This window comes from Calonectris borealis, chromosome 3 (assembly GCF_964195595.1).
Source record: "Calonectris borealis chromosome 3, bCalBor7.hap1.2, whole genome shotgun sequence".
Taxonomy (NCBI): Eukaryota; Metazoa; Chordata; class Aves; order Procellariiformes; family Procellariidae; genus Calonectris; species Calonectris borealis.
In genome coordinates, this window is record NC_134314.1 from 38,059,127 (window position 1) to 38,076,710 (window position 17,584).

General features: G+C 42.0%; 1 protein-coding gene across 4 annotated transcripts in view; it reads left to right on the top strand.

Annotated features, from left to right (window-relative positions):
• The first annotated feature begins 947 nt into the window (after positions 1-947).
• BCKDHB (branched chain keto acid dehydrogenase E1 subunit beta) overlaps positions 948-17,584 on the top strand; it is a 136,654-nt gene continuing 120,017 nt past the window's right edge. For 3 of the 4 annotated variants that reach the window (XM_075145374.1, XM_075145375.1, XM_075145373.1), the window contains exons 1-3: positions 966-1,144; positions 3,850-3,927; positions 6,538-6,606. In XM_075145374.1, the coding sequence (XP_075001475.1) occupies positions 976-1,144; positions 3,850-3,927; positions 6,538-6,606 (316 nt within the window). In that variant the 5' untranslated portion in view covers positions 966-975. Of the gene's footprint in view, positions 1,145-3,849; positions 3,928-6,537; positions 6,607-17,584 lie in introns of all 4 variants that reach the window. The other variant, XM_075145371.1, reaches the window with a different exon arrangement.

Below are 17,584 nucleotides of genomic sequence, written 5' to 3' on the forward strand. Positions count from 1 at the left end.
GGGTGATGGGAACATCTGGAGAAGGAATGTGAGGTGATCACTTTGGTGAAGAGAACATTAGAAATAATGTTTTATAAAACCTGACAAGGTAAATACGTACATATGAAATTCCATAATTTCAATTGCTGAAAAAAATGTAATGAAGGTATGAGCAAGAGCATTTGGAAAAAAAGACCTTGGACAGGAATAAGAATTAAAAATAAGAGAGACTCAGAGACACTGGATGTGCAGTTGAGAGGGGGTTTTAGAGGAACAGGTAATACCTGCAGGTGCCTATTAATTCTTTTTATCCTTCCAGGCCATGTGCTGGGGTAGAATTTGAGGATTTCAGACATTTGTTCAATATTTCTCGATGCTGGGATGGCAATATGAAAATCCCAGTGGGAGAAAAGAAAAACGTTGAAGGGGAAAGGTGAAGACTTCTGTTTCAGCCACGGTTGTGACAGCACTGAGGCCCAGTTCGGCACTCCCCGATGCGCCCAGTGCCCGGCACATCGTTATCAGCAGCGCCGACGAGAGGGGGAAAGCACCCACTAACCCAGGCACAGAGCCGCAGAGCCACCCCGAGCACTGCCGCAGTCGCCCTGAAGGAACCGCCACCCCTCACAGCGGCCACCACTCCCCGAGCGCCCAGCTGCAGGCCCTAACGGCCGCAGTCCCGCCGTGGCCCTGCCGCTGGCCACGGCCGCTGCCGCGCACGCGCACCGCCCGCTCCCGCCCTGAGGGCGTGCTTCACTCCCGCGCGTGCCAAGCACCGAGCCCCGCCCCGCCAGCCCCGCCCCCTAACGGCGTGCCTTCCGCGCACGCGCAGTAAACCCTGTCTCTCCCCTCCCTCCCCCACCACCCCTCCACCCACCGCAGGACGGCTTCTGATTGGCCCGTCCTCCACCCACTGCTGGCCAGTCAGGAAGCCCGCCCGGGACCCCGCCTCTTTAGAATGCGCGGCGGCCGCAGCGGCCACTGACAGCGGCGGCGATGGCGGCGGCGGGGCTGACGCTGCGCGGGGCGCTCGCCTCCGGGGCGGCGGCTGTGGCGGTGCGCCGCCGCGGCGGGCTCTGGAGCCGCCTGCCCCCGCTGCCGGCCGCGCCGCGCCGGTCCGCGGCGCACTTCGCTTTCCAGCCGGACTCGGCGCCCAGCGCGTACGGTGAGAGCGGGGCCGGGCCGGGGTCCACCCCGCGGGCCGGGCTCACCCTCGCTCTGCTGCCGGGTCCGCCCCGTCACCGCCGCCTTCTCGGGGGAGGCCCCCGCCCGGCCGGGGTGGGGCGGCGGGGAGTGGGGGAGGGAGAAGGGTGGGCGCTTCCCGCCTCCGCCCTCCCGGGCCGCCCTGCCCCGCCGAGGCGCCGGCAGTGGCCGCAGGAGCGAGGCTTCCCTGGCGGGGCAGCCGCCGCCAGCCCCAGCGCTGGGGGCGAGATCCCGGGCGGCGGCGGCGGCCTCCGCCTGGATGCGTTTTCACCGCCGTGTCCGCGGCGCTTCCACCTGCGGGTTTTCCGCGAAACATTCGGGCTGTGGGTGGGAAGGGCCCCGTGGGCCGCTGGCGGGGGCGGTGGTGCTTCAGGCCTCTTCGGCAGCTGACCAGTACCGCCCGGGGGGGTTGATGAAGTGTTTTTGGGCGGTCAGTGCAATAGTTGCAATAGGCTATTATCTGCTCAGACCTGCAAGCCCTTGCCCTGCCCCTCTCCTGTTTCGGTGGTAAAGCTTCTAGCGGTAACCTAATGACTTACATCCATCTCTATTCTTTTATTGCATGCTGAAGTCATGAATGTAGTAATAAACCTGTGATTAATAAAGACTGCTGTCTAGTGAAAGGTTTGAGGTAATCCTCGTGATCACATGATTGAGAGTAAACACAGATCAGCTGGAAATGAACAGCTCAGGATGAAAGTTGGTGTTTTGACTTTCTGATGTGCAGCCCTGCAGATGACTAGTGCTGAGTCCTCCGGGAAGGAAGACGCCTGCCAGCTGCAGAAGAGCTGTTTCTCTCACGTGAACCGCACTGCCTTCTAGAAAGGGGTTACTTAGTTGGATACCTTGGTGTTCCAGCTTGATCATTAAGTCTGAGAAAACTCTCGGCCATTCCTGTTAGTCATTGGGAGGTATAGGCATCCAAGGTGTCGCGGAGTAAAGCTTGCGTGCTGCAGGTCTCTGCTTGAGATCATAGTGAAGAAGCTCTAGTGGGGCAGGCCAGCTTTTGTGGCCATTTATTAATAGAAAACTACTTCCCTTTGATTTAAAATACACTTTGAAATTCTGTGAAAAATAGTGAAAGTAAAATAAAGTTATGCCAATACCGATCCTGATATTGTTAAGGTAGTGCTTCTCCCACTCCACAGTTAAATCTGAAGGGCACAATTAGTTTCTCCTTTCCTGTGAGGGCTGATACAGAGGCCTTTATTATAAGCAAGAGCAGCAGGTCAGAAGAGTTAGTGTGAGGAGTTTCTGCCAGTTGCTTAAATAATAAGCATTTATTTATATCAAATACTGGAAGGATTGTATCTTGTGAAAAATATAACCTAAATACTAATGTGGATGACTTGGGAAAGAAACAACTGCTGTTCCCCAGCTTGCTTTCTCTTGAATTTGTAAATGTTGATTATTTGTAGCTTTCATATAATTTGAACAGTTCCCATAACATTTTTTTTACAGTTTCCTCTTCTTAAAGGGCCATGTAAAGTGTAACAAGTGAAGCTACCAAGCACAGGAAAGTGTAGGAATGCCTCAGCTCTGGTGTGGCATGACATGAGTCTTTAACAAAAAATGCTGACGTTAATTAACAATTTAGGAGGAAGGGAAGCTGAATGGTTGTTGAGAGATACTGCAGCTACTGGAAACTGAATGTAGTTCTCCTTTCTGATTTCTAACACCTGTTCTCATGTTTGTCTGGGATCTTCATTTTTTTTTTTTTTTTTATTTTTAAACATGCTGTGTGTGCTTGTAGGTAATATTCTCCTCGTCTGTGGCTCCTAGTCGTGACTTAGATAGAGGTTTTGCCAGTTAAAGAGCTACCAAATGCCAGCCAGGCAATTTGTTATTCATTTAGTTTCTGATAAGGCATTATTTTATTTGCTTGGAGAATCCAAGTTGGTCACAGTAATGGGGACTAGGCTATTGTTTTGTGCCATCTTTACTTTCAGGCCTCTTTGTTTTTCTTTGCAGTGCTGGAATGAAGGAGGGCACTCGGGTAGCCTTTCTTGGTTTTGAAGGTTTTCTTTCAATCTGTGCTGCAGCAGATTTTAATACAGCAGTCTGGTGTATTTGCTTTACACATTTTAAGTATAGCTGTTCAGCATCAAGTTTTCTTTCTTTGGAGTATGGATTTGATGCTTCTGACACTTTCTAACTGCAGTCCAGAGAGCAGGCTGGTGGTCTAGAAAACTTCTGATAATAATAGGTGTCTGTAAACAGGAAAAGCTGAAGCCTTAAAAAAAAAATAAAGAATGATGAAGTAAGCTTGATAAGATCTGGTGAATCTTAGCAGAAAGGATGCCAATCCTCAAAACAATAATGCTTTACTATGGTTTCTTCCTTTGAAAAACTGTTGTATTAGTCATTGTTCCTAGTGTTTGACTAAGCATTGCAAAGCTGCATTTGCTCTAGCTAAGAGCATAGTTTTTGAAAAAAGGTTGAATGCAGGGTAGTAGAATTATAGCCCTTGGGATTGCAAAGTATACCATGCTTAATCCTATTTATCCCATAATATAAGTTTACTCAGCAAATGAGTCTTGGGTACTCCTAACAGGGATCTTGTTTATGACGGTTAACTGAGTTTTTAGTCATGTTTTGCACCAGTGTTTTCTAATGTACTTTGTGTTTTGAACCAGATTAAATGGCTAAATAATCACTTTCACACAGGGCAAACTCAGAAGATGAATCTCTTCCAATCCATAACAAGTGCCTTGGACAATGCTTTAGCCAAAGATCCGACTGCAGGTATACTATACTTGTTAGTGTGTTTTGCTTTGTATAAATTGCATTTTGTTTTGCCTATTTGTGTACAACATTAAATGCATTTCTCGTGGCCTTTAAAGTTTTCTAATAAGTTATTTCTATAGTTTGATCTCAAACAAAACTTAAAACTGTGTTGTATTAACAGATTATTAATGGATTATGTAATCTAAGATGCAGTTGTGTCTTCTGTTTTAGCTGGGTGTATTTCGCTTGGAAGTTGGGACAGCAAGATACATTGCTTGACATGCTTCTGATATTACTGATGTGAACTGTACTTAAGGGCAGCTTGAGTCCCACCAGTAAAGAAGTTTTTAAAATGTAAATCTTAGTTTTTAATTCCTTCAACTCTCTATGCTCAAAAAGTGGTATTTTTTAGAGACTATATGTTCCTCGCTCTGTCCGTTCTCCCTTCTCTCCTTCCCTGCCTGCCAAAATTCCTTTCCAGCTTTACTGATTTCTGTTCATTGTTGTGCATAGGCAATGTAAGATTTTCTAGGCTTTTGCAGATTGGATAACCGATAACTTTGAAGAAGCTAGTTAATCATAGCTTGATTTAAAAGGATTATCCTAAACTCTTTTGCACAAAATTATTTACTCTACTTTTAATTCTTATACATAACAGAAGGTCTGTTGCTTCTTGTGGTCATAACAAAGGCGTGATGATGGCCAGATATCTGAAAGAGATGTTTAATGTAATGAACACAGCTGCAAAAGCTGTATGATCTTGTGTAATTTTGGTTTGTCGTTCTAGTGTGTTAGTAACTCTTTTTGGCACTGCTTGAACCACTGCTCAACTTGAAGTCTGACTAATCGTCTAATCTGTTAGGAGAAATTCCATGTTGTCTGTCCAGTATTATGCCTGTATACATTTCCTCTAAATCTACAGCTGTGTTATAATCACCTTTATTAAATGAAACTTAAACAACTGAGGGTAAATTAGTGCCAAGAACAGATTTTAATACCATTTCTGTAGAATCAGCCATATAAAAGTAAGTAGAATGTTAGTCCAGCAGGAACCTAAACTCATGTATAATTGTCAGCCTTTTAGTTGCTCTAAGGTTCCAGTCTTGCTCCTCAGTTTTGCAGGGCTGGATCTTTGCAAAGCCTTTTGCAAGACCATGTTGGAGTTCCACAGTCCAGACATGTGGGTTGTCAGTATCACCCTACTTACCGAATTAATTAGTACTTCTTGCAATAGAAAGCATGTCCTTCATATGTTTTTAGTTGTATGGGAATTAACCACTGTTGTTTAAGTAGTGGAAATCATCATACTTGTGTTGATGAGAAATAGAATCTGTCCAGGAAAATATTTTCAGTGGCTGAACAGAATGAGTAAATCCATGCAAGTTTGCTGATACCAGCATTAAACGGGATTTTTATATGCCAGCTGGCTCAAAAGTGAGTAGCCATATGGTAATGGAAAGATCTTACAAAGTTTTTAAGTACATAACAAAGCAAACAATATTAAAAATGAATTAGAGAGATGATCTGGGGACATACTTCAATCATATACTCCATGACTGCATTGGTTTTACATCATTATACAAGTTATTTTTCTTTAAGTGGTATCATTAATATGATTGTCAGAAGTGTGTTAATCCCTTTTAGTGCTTCCAATCAGAAATGTATTTTATTTGAATAAAAAGAATATTTGAAAGGCAAGGAGGCTAGCTCATTATTATGTGTCCTTTAGAATATGGAGAGTATTGAGGAATTTGGGAATTATCAGAACTGACCCCAGTTCATGTGAGCTGCTACTGGTGGTACTGCTGCACATCTCTTACATGCTTAAAAAAATTGAAATGGGCAATACTTACTTCTGTGAATTAATTAACAAAACTGTTTTAAAAAAAATTAGACGTCATCATTCCATAAATTCAAGAAAGAAAAAAAAAACACCCACACCAGATTAGTTGATATGAAGCTAAATTTTAAAGGCAATTACTTTTAGTGATAAAACTTTATTGGCTACATCACCCACACTATAAGGATGGTAGTGTGGAATACCAAGAGTTGTCCTGGTTATTACATATCCATCTTTTCTGTAGAGGAGTTCCTCTGAAGTCACTCTTCAGGAATCTGGCAAGTATGTTTGGAGAAGGTTTGAAATTTCATGTTGGATTGGTATTTTGAAGAAAACTTCAATTTGACATTTTTCAAAACACCACATTTACTGAAATCTGTGGATGAAGAATGCCAATGGTTGAAGCAGAACACATAACTTCAATGACTCTTTAGTGGTTGAATGTAATTGTTTCTTGGAGTTGCTTTTACTCATTTAGATTTAGATATTGTGATATTATAGAATATTTTAGAAAAATAAACAGATGGTTTAAGGAAAGCATAGCTGGATCAGTTTCATGAATTCTGTTTTGAGATGTAGTTGTGTTGCTGTACTGATTCCTCGTTAAGCTTTGTTCTTTATTTGTTAAAGTTAGGCTGTGCATGAGAAACGCTTAGGTCTAGATAAATCTTGAAGTAAAATGACATGTTAGGTGCTACTTATGTCTCATGAAAACCTTTGAAACATGTTCGTTAAAAGTAAGATGCATTGGAGTAACATTAACCTCCTCTACTGTTCTTATTTTTCAGTAATATTTGGTGAAGATGTGGCCTTTGGTGGAGTCTTCAGGTGTACAGTTGGCTTGCGAGACAAATATGGTAATTTAACTTTTAAATCTGTCATTATTTTCATATTAGCATCTCTGTTCTTTTGTACCCCTCCATGGTTTGTGGGAGAAGAGGAGAACACGTGGGAGAGAAGCCTTGTAAATGAACTTCTGTTTTCCTTTCTGTCCTTGAAAGTAGAAAAGGTTTTGAATGTGTTACTATTTATGTAAACTTTCAAAGCTTTTGAAACTTGCTGACATAATTTCAGAAGTCTTCTATTTCTTCAACTAACTTTATCAATATAACTTCATTTTTTTTTTAAACTGCAGTTGGACCAGATATTCATCATTGTGGCCCCATTTAATTGCTGTAATCAAATTAAAGCCTCTTAGCAACAATACATGGTGATGCTTTTTGGTCCTATCTGTCAAGAACCGTGAAGGAATTACATTAAAATGGATTTAAATTCTTTGTTAAATATAGTATTTTCTGGCATGGCTTGGGAAGCCAATGTAGAAATGTGTTATAGCTCTGCTTGTGCTTCATCTAGAATGTGATTGGTTTACTTGTTTGGGAGACTCACGTCAAGGCATTCAGGGAAATGGTACAGCCTTTGTCTCAAAGAATCTTAGAAGTAGCCTTTATCACTAGATAGGAAAAACAGGTTTGCAAAAGTATATAAAAAATAAGGTGGTACTTAATCATCTCATATCTCAGACAGTTGAGTTGAGTTCAGTGGAAGAGGAAAAACAGTTATTTGCAGGAAGTTTTAAATTTTTTTTTAAAAACCTTATTTTTTAAGTAAGTTTTAAATAGAGAATTTCTTTAAAGCTTGCAGGAGCTTTTAAAAATTTTTTTGTGTGATCTGTGATTTGAATTAATCCATATATTGTGTTCCTTTTGGAAGAAACTTAGTTCCACTATTTCTGGGGGACAGTCTCCTACAGCTGAGTATCAGTGGCTTATAAGAAAGGTGGGGGGAAGGAAAAGACTTTCTTTCAGACTGTATGTTGTTGCACAAGCACGTAAGTGTCACCTTCACAGTTCTTGATGGATAGAATTTAACCACCTGGTTAACCACCAACCACCACTGGTTGGCAAATCTAGAAGACTTTTCAAAGAAGTCCTTCATTGTTCTTCCAATTAAGTTTCTTCTTAGATTATCTATTTGGTGTGGTTTCATTAAGTGCCCATTTTGCTGTGAGAAGTACTGTTACTGAAATGCTAAAACAAGAATTGATGTTTCATGTATGGCACGCTAGGTAGTACATAGCAGTTTACAGGTCTTGGAAAAAGCAACCTTCTTGTTTTTTAGTGAACGTCTCCAGTTCAAAAGACAAAAGGAACAAACTTTATATTGTTAGGGTGTTGCTTTGGAGGTCATTTGTTGGTTTTCTCTGATGTAAGAAAGTCATATAATATTAGAATGAAGGAAAGACATTATTTAATTCTTGTAGTAGCATTTTATTGATGGTGTATTCAGAAGTGCCAGTGCTGTTCGAAGACTCTGTGATAGCCCCTGCCCTGAGTGCAGGGGTACTGTTGAGATGGGTGCTGTTGAGGGAGTGGAAAGAACTACTTACGTTGTTAGTCAGTATGATAAGCAACAGTCACAGCACATCAGCAGCCTAGCTAGAATGAGATTGATTTTATGGCTATAACAACAAAAATTTTTAATGAGATTTTTGAAGAAGATATGACATGACTTTGGGGATATTTGAGAACAACTCCTTAAAGCATGAGAGGCAACCTGAGAAGTTGTAGAAGTACTTAAATGAATGTTGAACAAGGGCTAATGAAAGCTAGTATTGCCATTTGATCAAAAAGGGTACTGACCTCCTTATGGTGAATAAGAGGATAGATTTGATAAGGAAAAACTAAGTACTGCTCTTATTTTATGTGATTGTAAAATAAAATGGGTGGGTACATAAAGTGCTGGTAAGATCAAATTAATAAGGTGGGAAACTATCTCTTCACATTAATTTGGAGCATTGCAAAGATTGTATTTGCTAGAGGAAAAGTGTGTTAGCTGGAAGAGAAGGAGAAATTTGAACAGCCTTTTGGGGTTAAAAAAACCCTAACAAGTTTGTCTTACAGATTCATTATAGAAAGATCTTCCTAAGATCCATTTGTCTTGCAGATTCTGAGATTAGGTCTAGGTGAGAAATGAACTGAAGGTGTTGATAGTGATTGAGAGAGAAGGGGGTGGAGAAGGCATGACAGGAAAAATAAATGAGTTCTTGATGCTGCTGATGAGGTGCCCATAAGTAAATGAAGGCAATATCTGAAATACAAGTTTGGACAGAAAGCGAAATCTGAAGATATAAGGTGAATTTAGGAGTCATTCACATAATGATAATTCAATTTTGTAAGGCAGATAAGATGACACGGGCAACTTTTGGCTTCTTTCTTCACTAATAGTGAAATCCCGTCGAAAACAGGCAGTGGCTGAAGAGGGAATGGCAAAGATGAACTAGAGGACGTACTGAAAACATAGTTAAAATGCTGAGGAGAACCAAGGAAGACTGAAAGCGCAAAATTGAAGGAATCAAAAATTTAGAGAAGGGTGTGACTGTCTGTCAGTGTTGTCTTGGAGACTAAATAAGTTCTGGATGCAGTGCTTGTTTTATGGAAAGGCTAGAGTCCATGTAAAATAAGGAGGAATTTCACACAGAATCGATGAACAAGCAACGTCATGGATCTTACCTGTACAAAGAAGATTACATACACTTACTGACTCTTCTTTCCCCATTGCCCTCCTGCATTTACCATCAACATATATAGGAGATACAAGTGACATAATATGACGTTGTTTCTCTATGTTAATGTAAAATATGAAGGAATTAATGTTTTTTTTCTCCTCTCCTGGAAGAGGGAAGTTTAGTTTTTTGTTTGTTTGGTGGTTTTTTTCCCTAGATAATCAAAATCACTAGATGGCAGTCTATGCCTGTAAGTAGTTATTTTGATACAAATTGATAGTTCCTTTTTAAGCACTTTTATACAGGTCAAGGTCTAAATATCACCTAATTTTATAGTAGGGAGAATTTAGTATATTAATACTCAGTGATAGTACTATACAGATGTTGATTGCTATCCAGATTGTTACTGAAGTCTCTCTGGAGAGGTAGGGAAGAGAAGAAATTTGCTTTTAGAATAAATCTGTCATCAAATCTAAAACCCTTTTTTGCCAGGAAAGCCATTTAAGCCTGAGTGTAGAGTAATGTTGTAGTATAAACACAGCTAGAGGCCTATACTACTAAGCGAAAGACGTCAAACTCATTGACTTTGTAAGGAAATAAATCCTAATTTTTGATCAGATGAATTTTTGACATGCTACAAAGAATTTTGTTTGAAAATGTTTAAATGAGCAATCATATGTAAACAAGTCAGTATGTGGAAGTTTCTTTTCCACAATAGCTATGACTTAGGATAGTATATTTGTTCCTATACATCCTGAATGTATAGGATGTTGATGTCACCTATGTCAACATCTGAAATAGATGATTCCAGTTTTCTGGCATTGCTTTGCTGCTCATGATCCTTCTATTGGTATTAGTATGTTTTGCATGAACTGAATGCTTAGAAATCTGTTGCTGTGTAATCCTCTGTCCTGAAAATGAGTGGACTCCTTGAAATTTTTATGTAGAGAGTTCCTTTCAGATAAAGGAAGGGCAATGTCTTGTACAGTTTCTTTCCTTTGTCCCCTCCCTCTGGTCTTGGACACTGGAAGGCATATTCTTGTTTTATTTCTTGTCTCCTTCCCAATCAGCCCCTGCCATGTTTTTGATTGTCACCATTTTGCAGAGATTGCATGCTCTAACCTGTAGATTATCTGTATTGAAGTAATGAATATCTGCTGTTCCATAGTCCTTCTGTCTGGAGATGTTTCCTGTCTCTAAAGCAAAGATGTAAACTGCGTGATTGATAGGCTGCTTCCTTGACTACTTTATTTTTGTAGCCTAGGTAATGTGTGAAAACATTTTTTTTTTTTTTAAAAAAAAGGGAAGTACATTGTTATTTCGGTCTTTTGAAGAAAATGCTATCTGAATGAAATAGCTGTTGTCTTTGAGTCTGCAGATGGATTTGAAACAATGGTCTTGGAGTGTGAATACATGTGTCCTATTGCTCTGCCTGAAGTGTGAAATAAAGTTGCAGCATTTAGAGATCAGTATCATCTGCATGACAAAAATACAGAGGAGATCAGAGGTAGGGATTAGATGACAGGAGGTAAAGAAATGGGAGGAAAAAACAGAGGATAAGGTAAAAATGGAGAAAGTGGACAGAAGTAAAGACTGAGAAACAAGAATAGCAGAAATAGTGATTGACAAGGAGGGCTACTCAGAAGAATGCCGGAGCAGGTTTTTTTTGGGTAACTCCAAAACCAGACTTATATAGCCTACTGTGGCCAAAAATGAAGATTTTGAGATTATATAAACAGGGGAAGTGAAGTATATGTAATACTTTCCTTGAATACTCTCTCTGCCATCCTCCAAACACTTACAGCTTGAGGGCTTGCTTATCTAGAAATGCCTCTGTGTGGTCATCAGCCTCAGTTGAGATTTGTCTTCAATACCATTCTAGTCTACACTTGAAGGGAGGCTCTGATGTGCACTTACTGCCATGTCAAAAGTCTATCCTTAGCGAGGGTAAGGATAAAGAGCCTTCTGACTATTTCAAAGCTTGATATTCTGAGAATGTGGAATAGGATCAGTCCTTGCTCAGGACTCTGAGAATCCAACAGAAGTAAGGTTGGCTTGGCAAGTCTTTCCCCATAGCAGTACTTTGGGGAGACTGAGGTTTTTTGGTTTATGTGCTTACTTTTATTGATGAAATTTGGGTAGGTAGTAGAAACTAAACCCAGAAGAATTGGAAGAGTTGAATACATTGAAAAAATTGGAATCTTAGATCAAGTTACTGCCCAGGTTTGTTATAGTCTCAAAAAATAATATACACCTTTAGTAATTCATGTCTCTGTGCTAACAAATATTTATGTACAGGCTTTCCAATTCTACAGCTGTTTGTAGGTCTTATCATTTACATGCAGATGTCTCACACAGATGCATGCGTTTGTATGTATGTGTTTGGGTAGTATGTTTCAGTAAGTTATGTTTCACGCAAAAGCTGGGAAGTTACTATGCTTGCCAAAAAGTTTTGCACTATATAGAGGAAAGTTGACCTAGTAAGGAAACATGAAAGACCAGAATTTGCTTTATCTTGTTGCTAAGATTTCATGCAAGTTTGGATAGCCAGGGAACTAGCAGTTTCCCTTTAGAACACGAGTAGTGTTTGAGCCTTATGACTCTTTAACTAAGCAGGTTGCAGTTCATTTTAGGGACTGCTTTCCTTGGTATATGTGATGTCTAATTAGACCTCATTAGAGCTTTTCATGTTCCTGTTAACATATCTGAAAAACTGAAGTAAAAAAATAATTTTGAGTGTAGTCCCCTGAAAGTAGTCTTGAATTATCCACCTAGCAGAGGTTAAGGGAGTTGGAAGAAAGATGCTCAGCAGGTGAAAATGTGAAAAATCCCTTTCTCCTGATGACCAACTCGCAGAGGGTCAGAGTGGCTTCAGGAGCCAGCAGGTTAAGTACAATCACATTTGATCAATGCTGGAATGAAAGAAGGATGTTGGGAAGAGAAAGTATGTTTCTGGAGTTGTGTGAGGCAAGGAAGGAGCATTAGACCAGTGCATGTAAGATGGAACTTTTTGTGAATGGAGAGTTTGGGTAGGAGAAAGAGATGGATATTGGACTGGAAAGGGGTGCTACTTAATTAGAGGTATGAGAGCTTGCTTATAGGGAGTGCTCTCACACATTAGAATAAAAATGCAAGTATTTGGTGATCATTGATCTCTAGAGAATAAGGTAATTCCAATGTGATGGCCTGAAAACAGGTAGCTAGTGGAATTCTGAAAAAAATAATGGAAAATACCTTCACATAAAAATAAATTCAGTGTTAAGCAAGTTAATGGTGAATTATAAAAATGATAGGCACTGTTGCTAAAGGTTTTACAGTTCCAGAAGTTGCATGAGGCAAAGAGTGCTGGAGTATTTTAAGAGTTCAAAGAATGACTTCTGTTATTCTGTGATATATTTGGAAGAAGTCTTTAAAGAAATTAAAAAGGTGTCTAGTACTATAGTCAGTCTTCTGCAAAGCCAGCTATGAGTTGGGTATGGATGCCATGAATCCATGTGTTGGTACTCAACCTAAATAGATTTTTGATATGAAATTGGAAAAAACGTGATCCTTAGTAAGGGAAGTTTTAGTCTAAATATTATGTGCGCAGGATTCATCTTGGCCAATGCACCACTTAAAAGCTGGATCTGATATAAGCAAGTAGTTCAGGCTTCCTCCAGGTTCCATTTCAATTCTAGCAGGTAATTTGTGCTGCCTATTCAAGAGTATTCAAGACGAACTATGATCATAGAATCATAGAATCACAGACTCATTTAGGGGAAGAGACCCTTAAGATCATCAGGTCCAACCGTTAACCTGACACTACCAAGTTCACCACTAAACCATGTCCCTAAGCACCACATCTACACGTCTTTTAAATACCCCCAGGGATGGTGACTCAACCACTTCCCTGGGCAGCCTGTTCCAATGCTTGACAACCCTTTAGGTGAAGAAATTTTTCCTAATGTCCAATCTAGACCTCCCCTGGTGCAACTTGAGGCTGTCTCCTTCTGTCCTATTGCTTGTTACTTGGGAGAAGAGACCGACACCCACCTCCCTACAACCTCCTTCCAGGTGTTGTAGAGAGCAATAAGGTCTCCCCTCAGCCTCCTTTTGTCCAGCTGAAAGAACCCCAGTTCCCTCTGCCGCTTCTCATAAGACTTATTCTCCAGACCCTTCACCAGCTTCGTTGCCATTCTCTGGACACACTCCAGCACCTCCATGTCCTTCTCGTAGTGAGGGGCCCAAAACTGAACATAGTATTCGAGGTGTGGCCTCACCAGTGCCGAGTACAGGGGGACAATCACTTCCCTACTCCTGCTGGCCACACTATTTCTGATACAAGCCAGGATACTATTGGCCTTCTTGGCCAACATATTTAAAAAAAAAAAAGGGTGAAATGGATGGGGAACAGATTGTAAACAGTAATTAATGTCTGTTCAATCAGTCCAGGATATTTTCTTGCAAATTGGAAAATCACAGAAGAAAAGGAAAATACAGAGAAGAAATAACACTTGTATTGAATCTCGTGAGGGTGGGGGGAGTTGAATCAAAGATTTCCCTTGTGGAAAATTTCAAACACATCAAAAAGCAAGTGACTGAACTGCATATGAAACCACAGTTATAGCAAGAAAATAACATCCTTATGTCAGGATGACCTAGCCGCATTAGCAATCAGCTGGATGGTTTAAAAATGGTTTTATTTATCACTTCCATATTTGTTTTCCTCTACTTTCTGCTTGCCTTACAGAATTAGATCTCTGAAGCACAAGGTATGTTTTGGGACAGATCAGCTGGCAAAGGCTGTTCTTAGCCTTCAGTGATGGAGATTCCCTGGCTTCCCTACACACACAGTCCCAGTGCAGGATTATTCTTATGGTTTGAAGCTTTTTCTTATTGATCAGTTTTCTCTGGACTGGTTGCTGCAACTGAAGGATATGGGCCATCCAAAACTGGATAGATTACTCTGGATCTTACTGAGTAAAACCTGGTTGCTTACAGCTTTCTGTTGATACATCTCATGATAATGCTAGCTTGTCTTTCAGCAATAATGTTTATTTCCAGTGTCTGATCCACTGTAATCCCTGGTTGTTACTCTGTAGACCTTGTGTCTAAGGTGTAAACACCTGTGTGAGTTTTCAGGGAACACTTCATTCTCAGTAAATGAGTCATTTATTTAGTAAAATAATTCAGGAGTTTTTGTTTATTTGCCCAGGAGATGGCTATACTTAGCCATACCCATGGGACACCAGCCTTTCTAAAATTTGTGGTAGTCATTCTTTGAAGAAAAGTATTTACTTGAACACAATATTATTTTATGAGTTTGAGCTGTGGAAAACTCCTGAAGGCAAGTTCTGTGTTGAAGTGAAATGCCTATGGGGGAAAACATGGGTGGGAAGATAAGGTTGTCCCCAGGTTGTTACGGTATTTCGTGAAGTTTCTTGGCTAAGGATTGGATATGCTTACAAAACTTGCTTGATGTGCTGATGGCTTTTAGTAGCATGAAATAATGGGGGAACCTTTTGAAGTTAATAGAGGTAGATATAGTGTAGTTTCTAAAAAAATTCTAATAATTTGCCTCCAAAATCCATAAAATACTTCAAAATATTTATAAAGTTTTTTTGTTAGTGTTTTCAGGAAATTGTTTATTGTGGAGGCTTCACGGCATGTTACTGGCAAGGGAGCAGAGATCTGTCAATGGAGGTTCTGGGTCTGTTAGAATCATAGAATCATAGAATCATTAAGGTTGGAAAAGACCTCTAAGGTCATCGAGACCAACCATCAACTCAGCACCACCATGCCCACTACACCATGTCCCTAAGCGCCTCACCTACACGTCTTTTAAATACTTCCAAGGATGGTGACTCAACCACTTCCCTGGGCAGCCTGTGCCAAGGCCTGACCACTCTTCAGTAAAGAAATTTTTCCTAATGTCCAGTCTAAACCTCCTTTGGTGCAACTTGAGGCCATTTCCTCTCATCCTATCGCTGGTTACTTGGCAGAAGAGACCAACACCCACCTCGCTACAACCTCCTTTCAGGTAGTTGTAGAGCGCGATGAGGTCTCCCCTCAGCCTCCTCTTCTCCAGGCTAAACAACCCCAGTTCCCTCAGCCGCTCCTCATAAGACTTGTGCTCCAGGCCCTTCACCAGCTTCGTTGCCCTTCTCTGGACATGCTCCAGCAACAAAATGTCCTTCTTGTAGTGAGGGGCCCAAAACTGAACACAGCATTCAAGGTGCGGCCTCACCAGTGCCGAGTACAGGGGCACGATCACCTCCCTGCTCCTGCTGGCCACACTATTTCTGATACAGGCCAGGATGCCGTTGGCCTTCTTGGCCACCTGGGCACACTGCCGGCTCATGTTCAGCCGGCTGTCAGTCAACACCCCCAGGTCCTTTTCCTCTGGGCAGCTTTCCAGCGGCTCTTGCCCAAGCCTGTAGCGTTGCCTGGGGTTGTTGTGGCTGAAGTGCAGGACCGGGCACTTGGCCTTGTTGAACCTCATACAGTTGGCCTCGGCCCATCGATCCAGCCTGTCCAGGTTCCTCTGCAGAGCCTTCCTACCCTCGAGCAGATCAACACTCCCGCCCAACTTGGTGTCATCTGCAAACTTACTGGGGGAGCACTCGATCCCCTTGTCCAGATCATTGATAAAGATATTGAACAAGACCAGCCCCAGTACTGAGCCCTGGGGAACACCGCTTGTGACCGGCCGCCAACTGGATTTAACTCCGTTGACCACAACTCTCTGGGCTCGGCCGTCCAGCCAGTTTTTTACCCAGCGAAGAGTGCACCTGTCTAGGCCGTGAGCCGCCAGCTTCTCTAGGAGAATGCTGCGGGAGACAGTGTCAAAGGCTTTACTGAAGTCCAGGTAGACCACATCCATAGCCTTTCCCTCATCCACTAGGCGGGTCACCTGGTCATAGAAGGAGATCAGGTTGGTCAAGCAGGACCTGCCTTCCATGAACCCGTGCTGGCTGGGCCTGATCCCCCGATTGTCCCGGACATGGCTCGTGAGCACCCTCAAAACCAACCGCTCCATGATCTTCCCTGGCACCGAGGTCAGGCTGACCGGCCTGTAGTTCCCCGGATCGTCCTTCCGGCCCTTCTTGTAGATGGGAGTCACATTGGCAAGCCTCCAGTTGTCCGGGACCTTCCCAGTTAACCAGGACTGCTGGTAAATGATGGAGAGCGGCTCGGCAAGCTCCTCCGCCAGCTCCCTCAGTACCCTCGGGTGGATCCCATCCAGCCCCATAGACTTGTGAGCGTCCAGGTGGCATAGCAGGTCGTTAACTGCTTCCTCTTGGATTATGGGGGGTTTATCCTGCTCGCCATCCCTGTCTTCCAGCTCAGGGGGCTGAGTACCCTCAGGATAACTGCTCTGACTATTAAAGACTGAGGCAAAGAAGGGGTTGAGTACCTCAGCCTTATCCTCATCCTTGGTGGCAACGTTCCCCCCCGCATCCAACGAGGATGGAGATTCTCCTTGGCTCTGCTTTTGTCGTTAATATACTTGTAAAGGCATTTTTTGTTGTCTCTCAGACAGTGGCCAGGTTGAGTTCTAGCTGGGCTTTTGCCTTTCTAATTTCCTCTCTGCACGACCTAACGAGATCCCTGTACTCTTCTTGAGTTGCCTGTTCTAGTGGTGCCAAGCATTACAGTGCAAGGGCAAGAAGTACAAGAATGCAATTTGGATGGGCTGCTTGGGGCTGTAATGCAGTGTATTAAGGTAGTGTGTTCTGCTTCCCAGAAGCTACTAGGGGTTGGGTATTACTTCAACAGGTGGGGAGACACTCTGGGGTTTTTCTGTGAGGTTTTTTATCAATAATCATGGGGTCTTTTGTACTATTTAAGAATGTAGCAATATGCTATTATAGGGAAGAGAAAAACTCAGCCTAAAGTAGCATAAGAAATAAGTGTTAGGGGTTTATTGTATAAACAGATAGAGAGAAAATGTTAGCTCGATGCTTCAGAAGCAGACTGCAAGCTTGTTGCAGAAGCACTGTGCTTCCTCTTTTATGTAGGTGTTGGTCCTTCCTAACATATTGCATGTGACAGAATGTAGTAGTTCAGAATTTTTGACATGGTGGACTTAAGCTGAGCGTGGAACATTTTATTCAGATAATTCAAATAATATTTAACATATTATTCAATGACTAGTTGTGGTATGTAGATTGAGTAGAACCTAAGTAGTCTGGAGTTTGGTTATCCTTGTTTCTTTGTGGGTGGATTTAAGCAGATAATACTGCAGCTTGCTTGCCTGGTTCTTCCAGAGCAGTTTGGCAAGATCTGGATTTTGTTCTGATTTATATAAATGTCTTTGAACAGTAACATCTGGAGAACGTGTTCCAGAC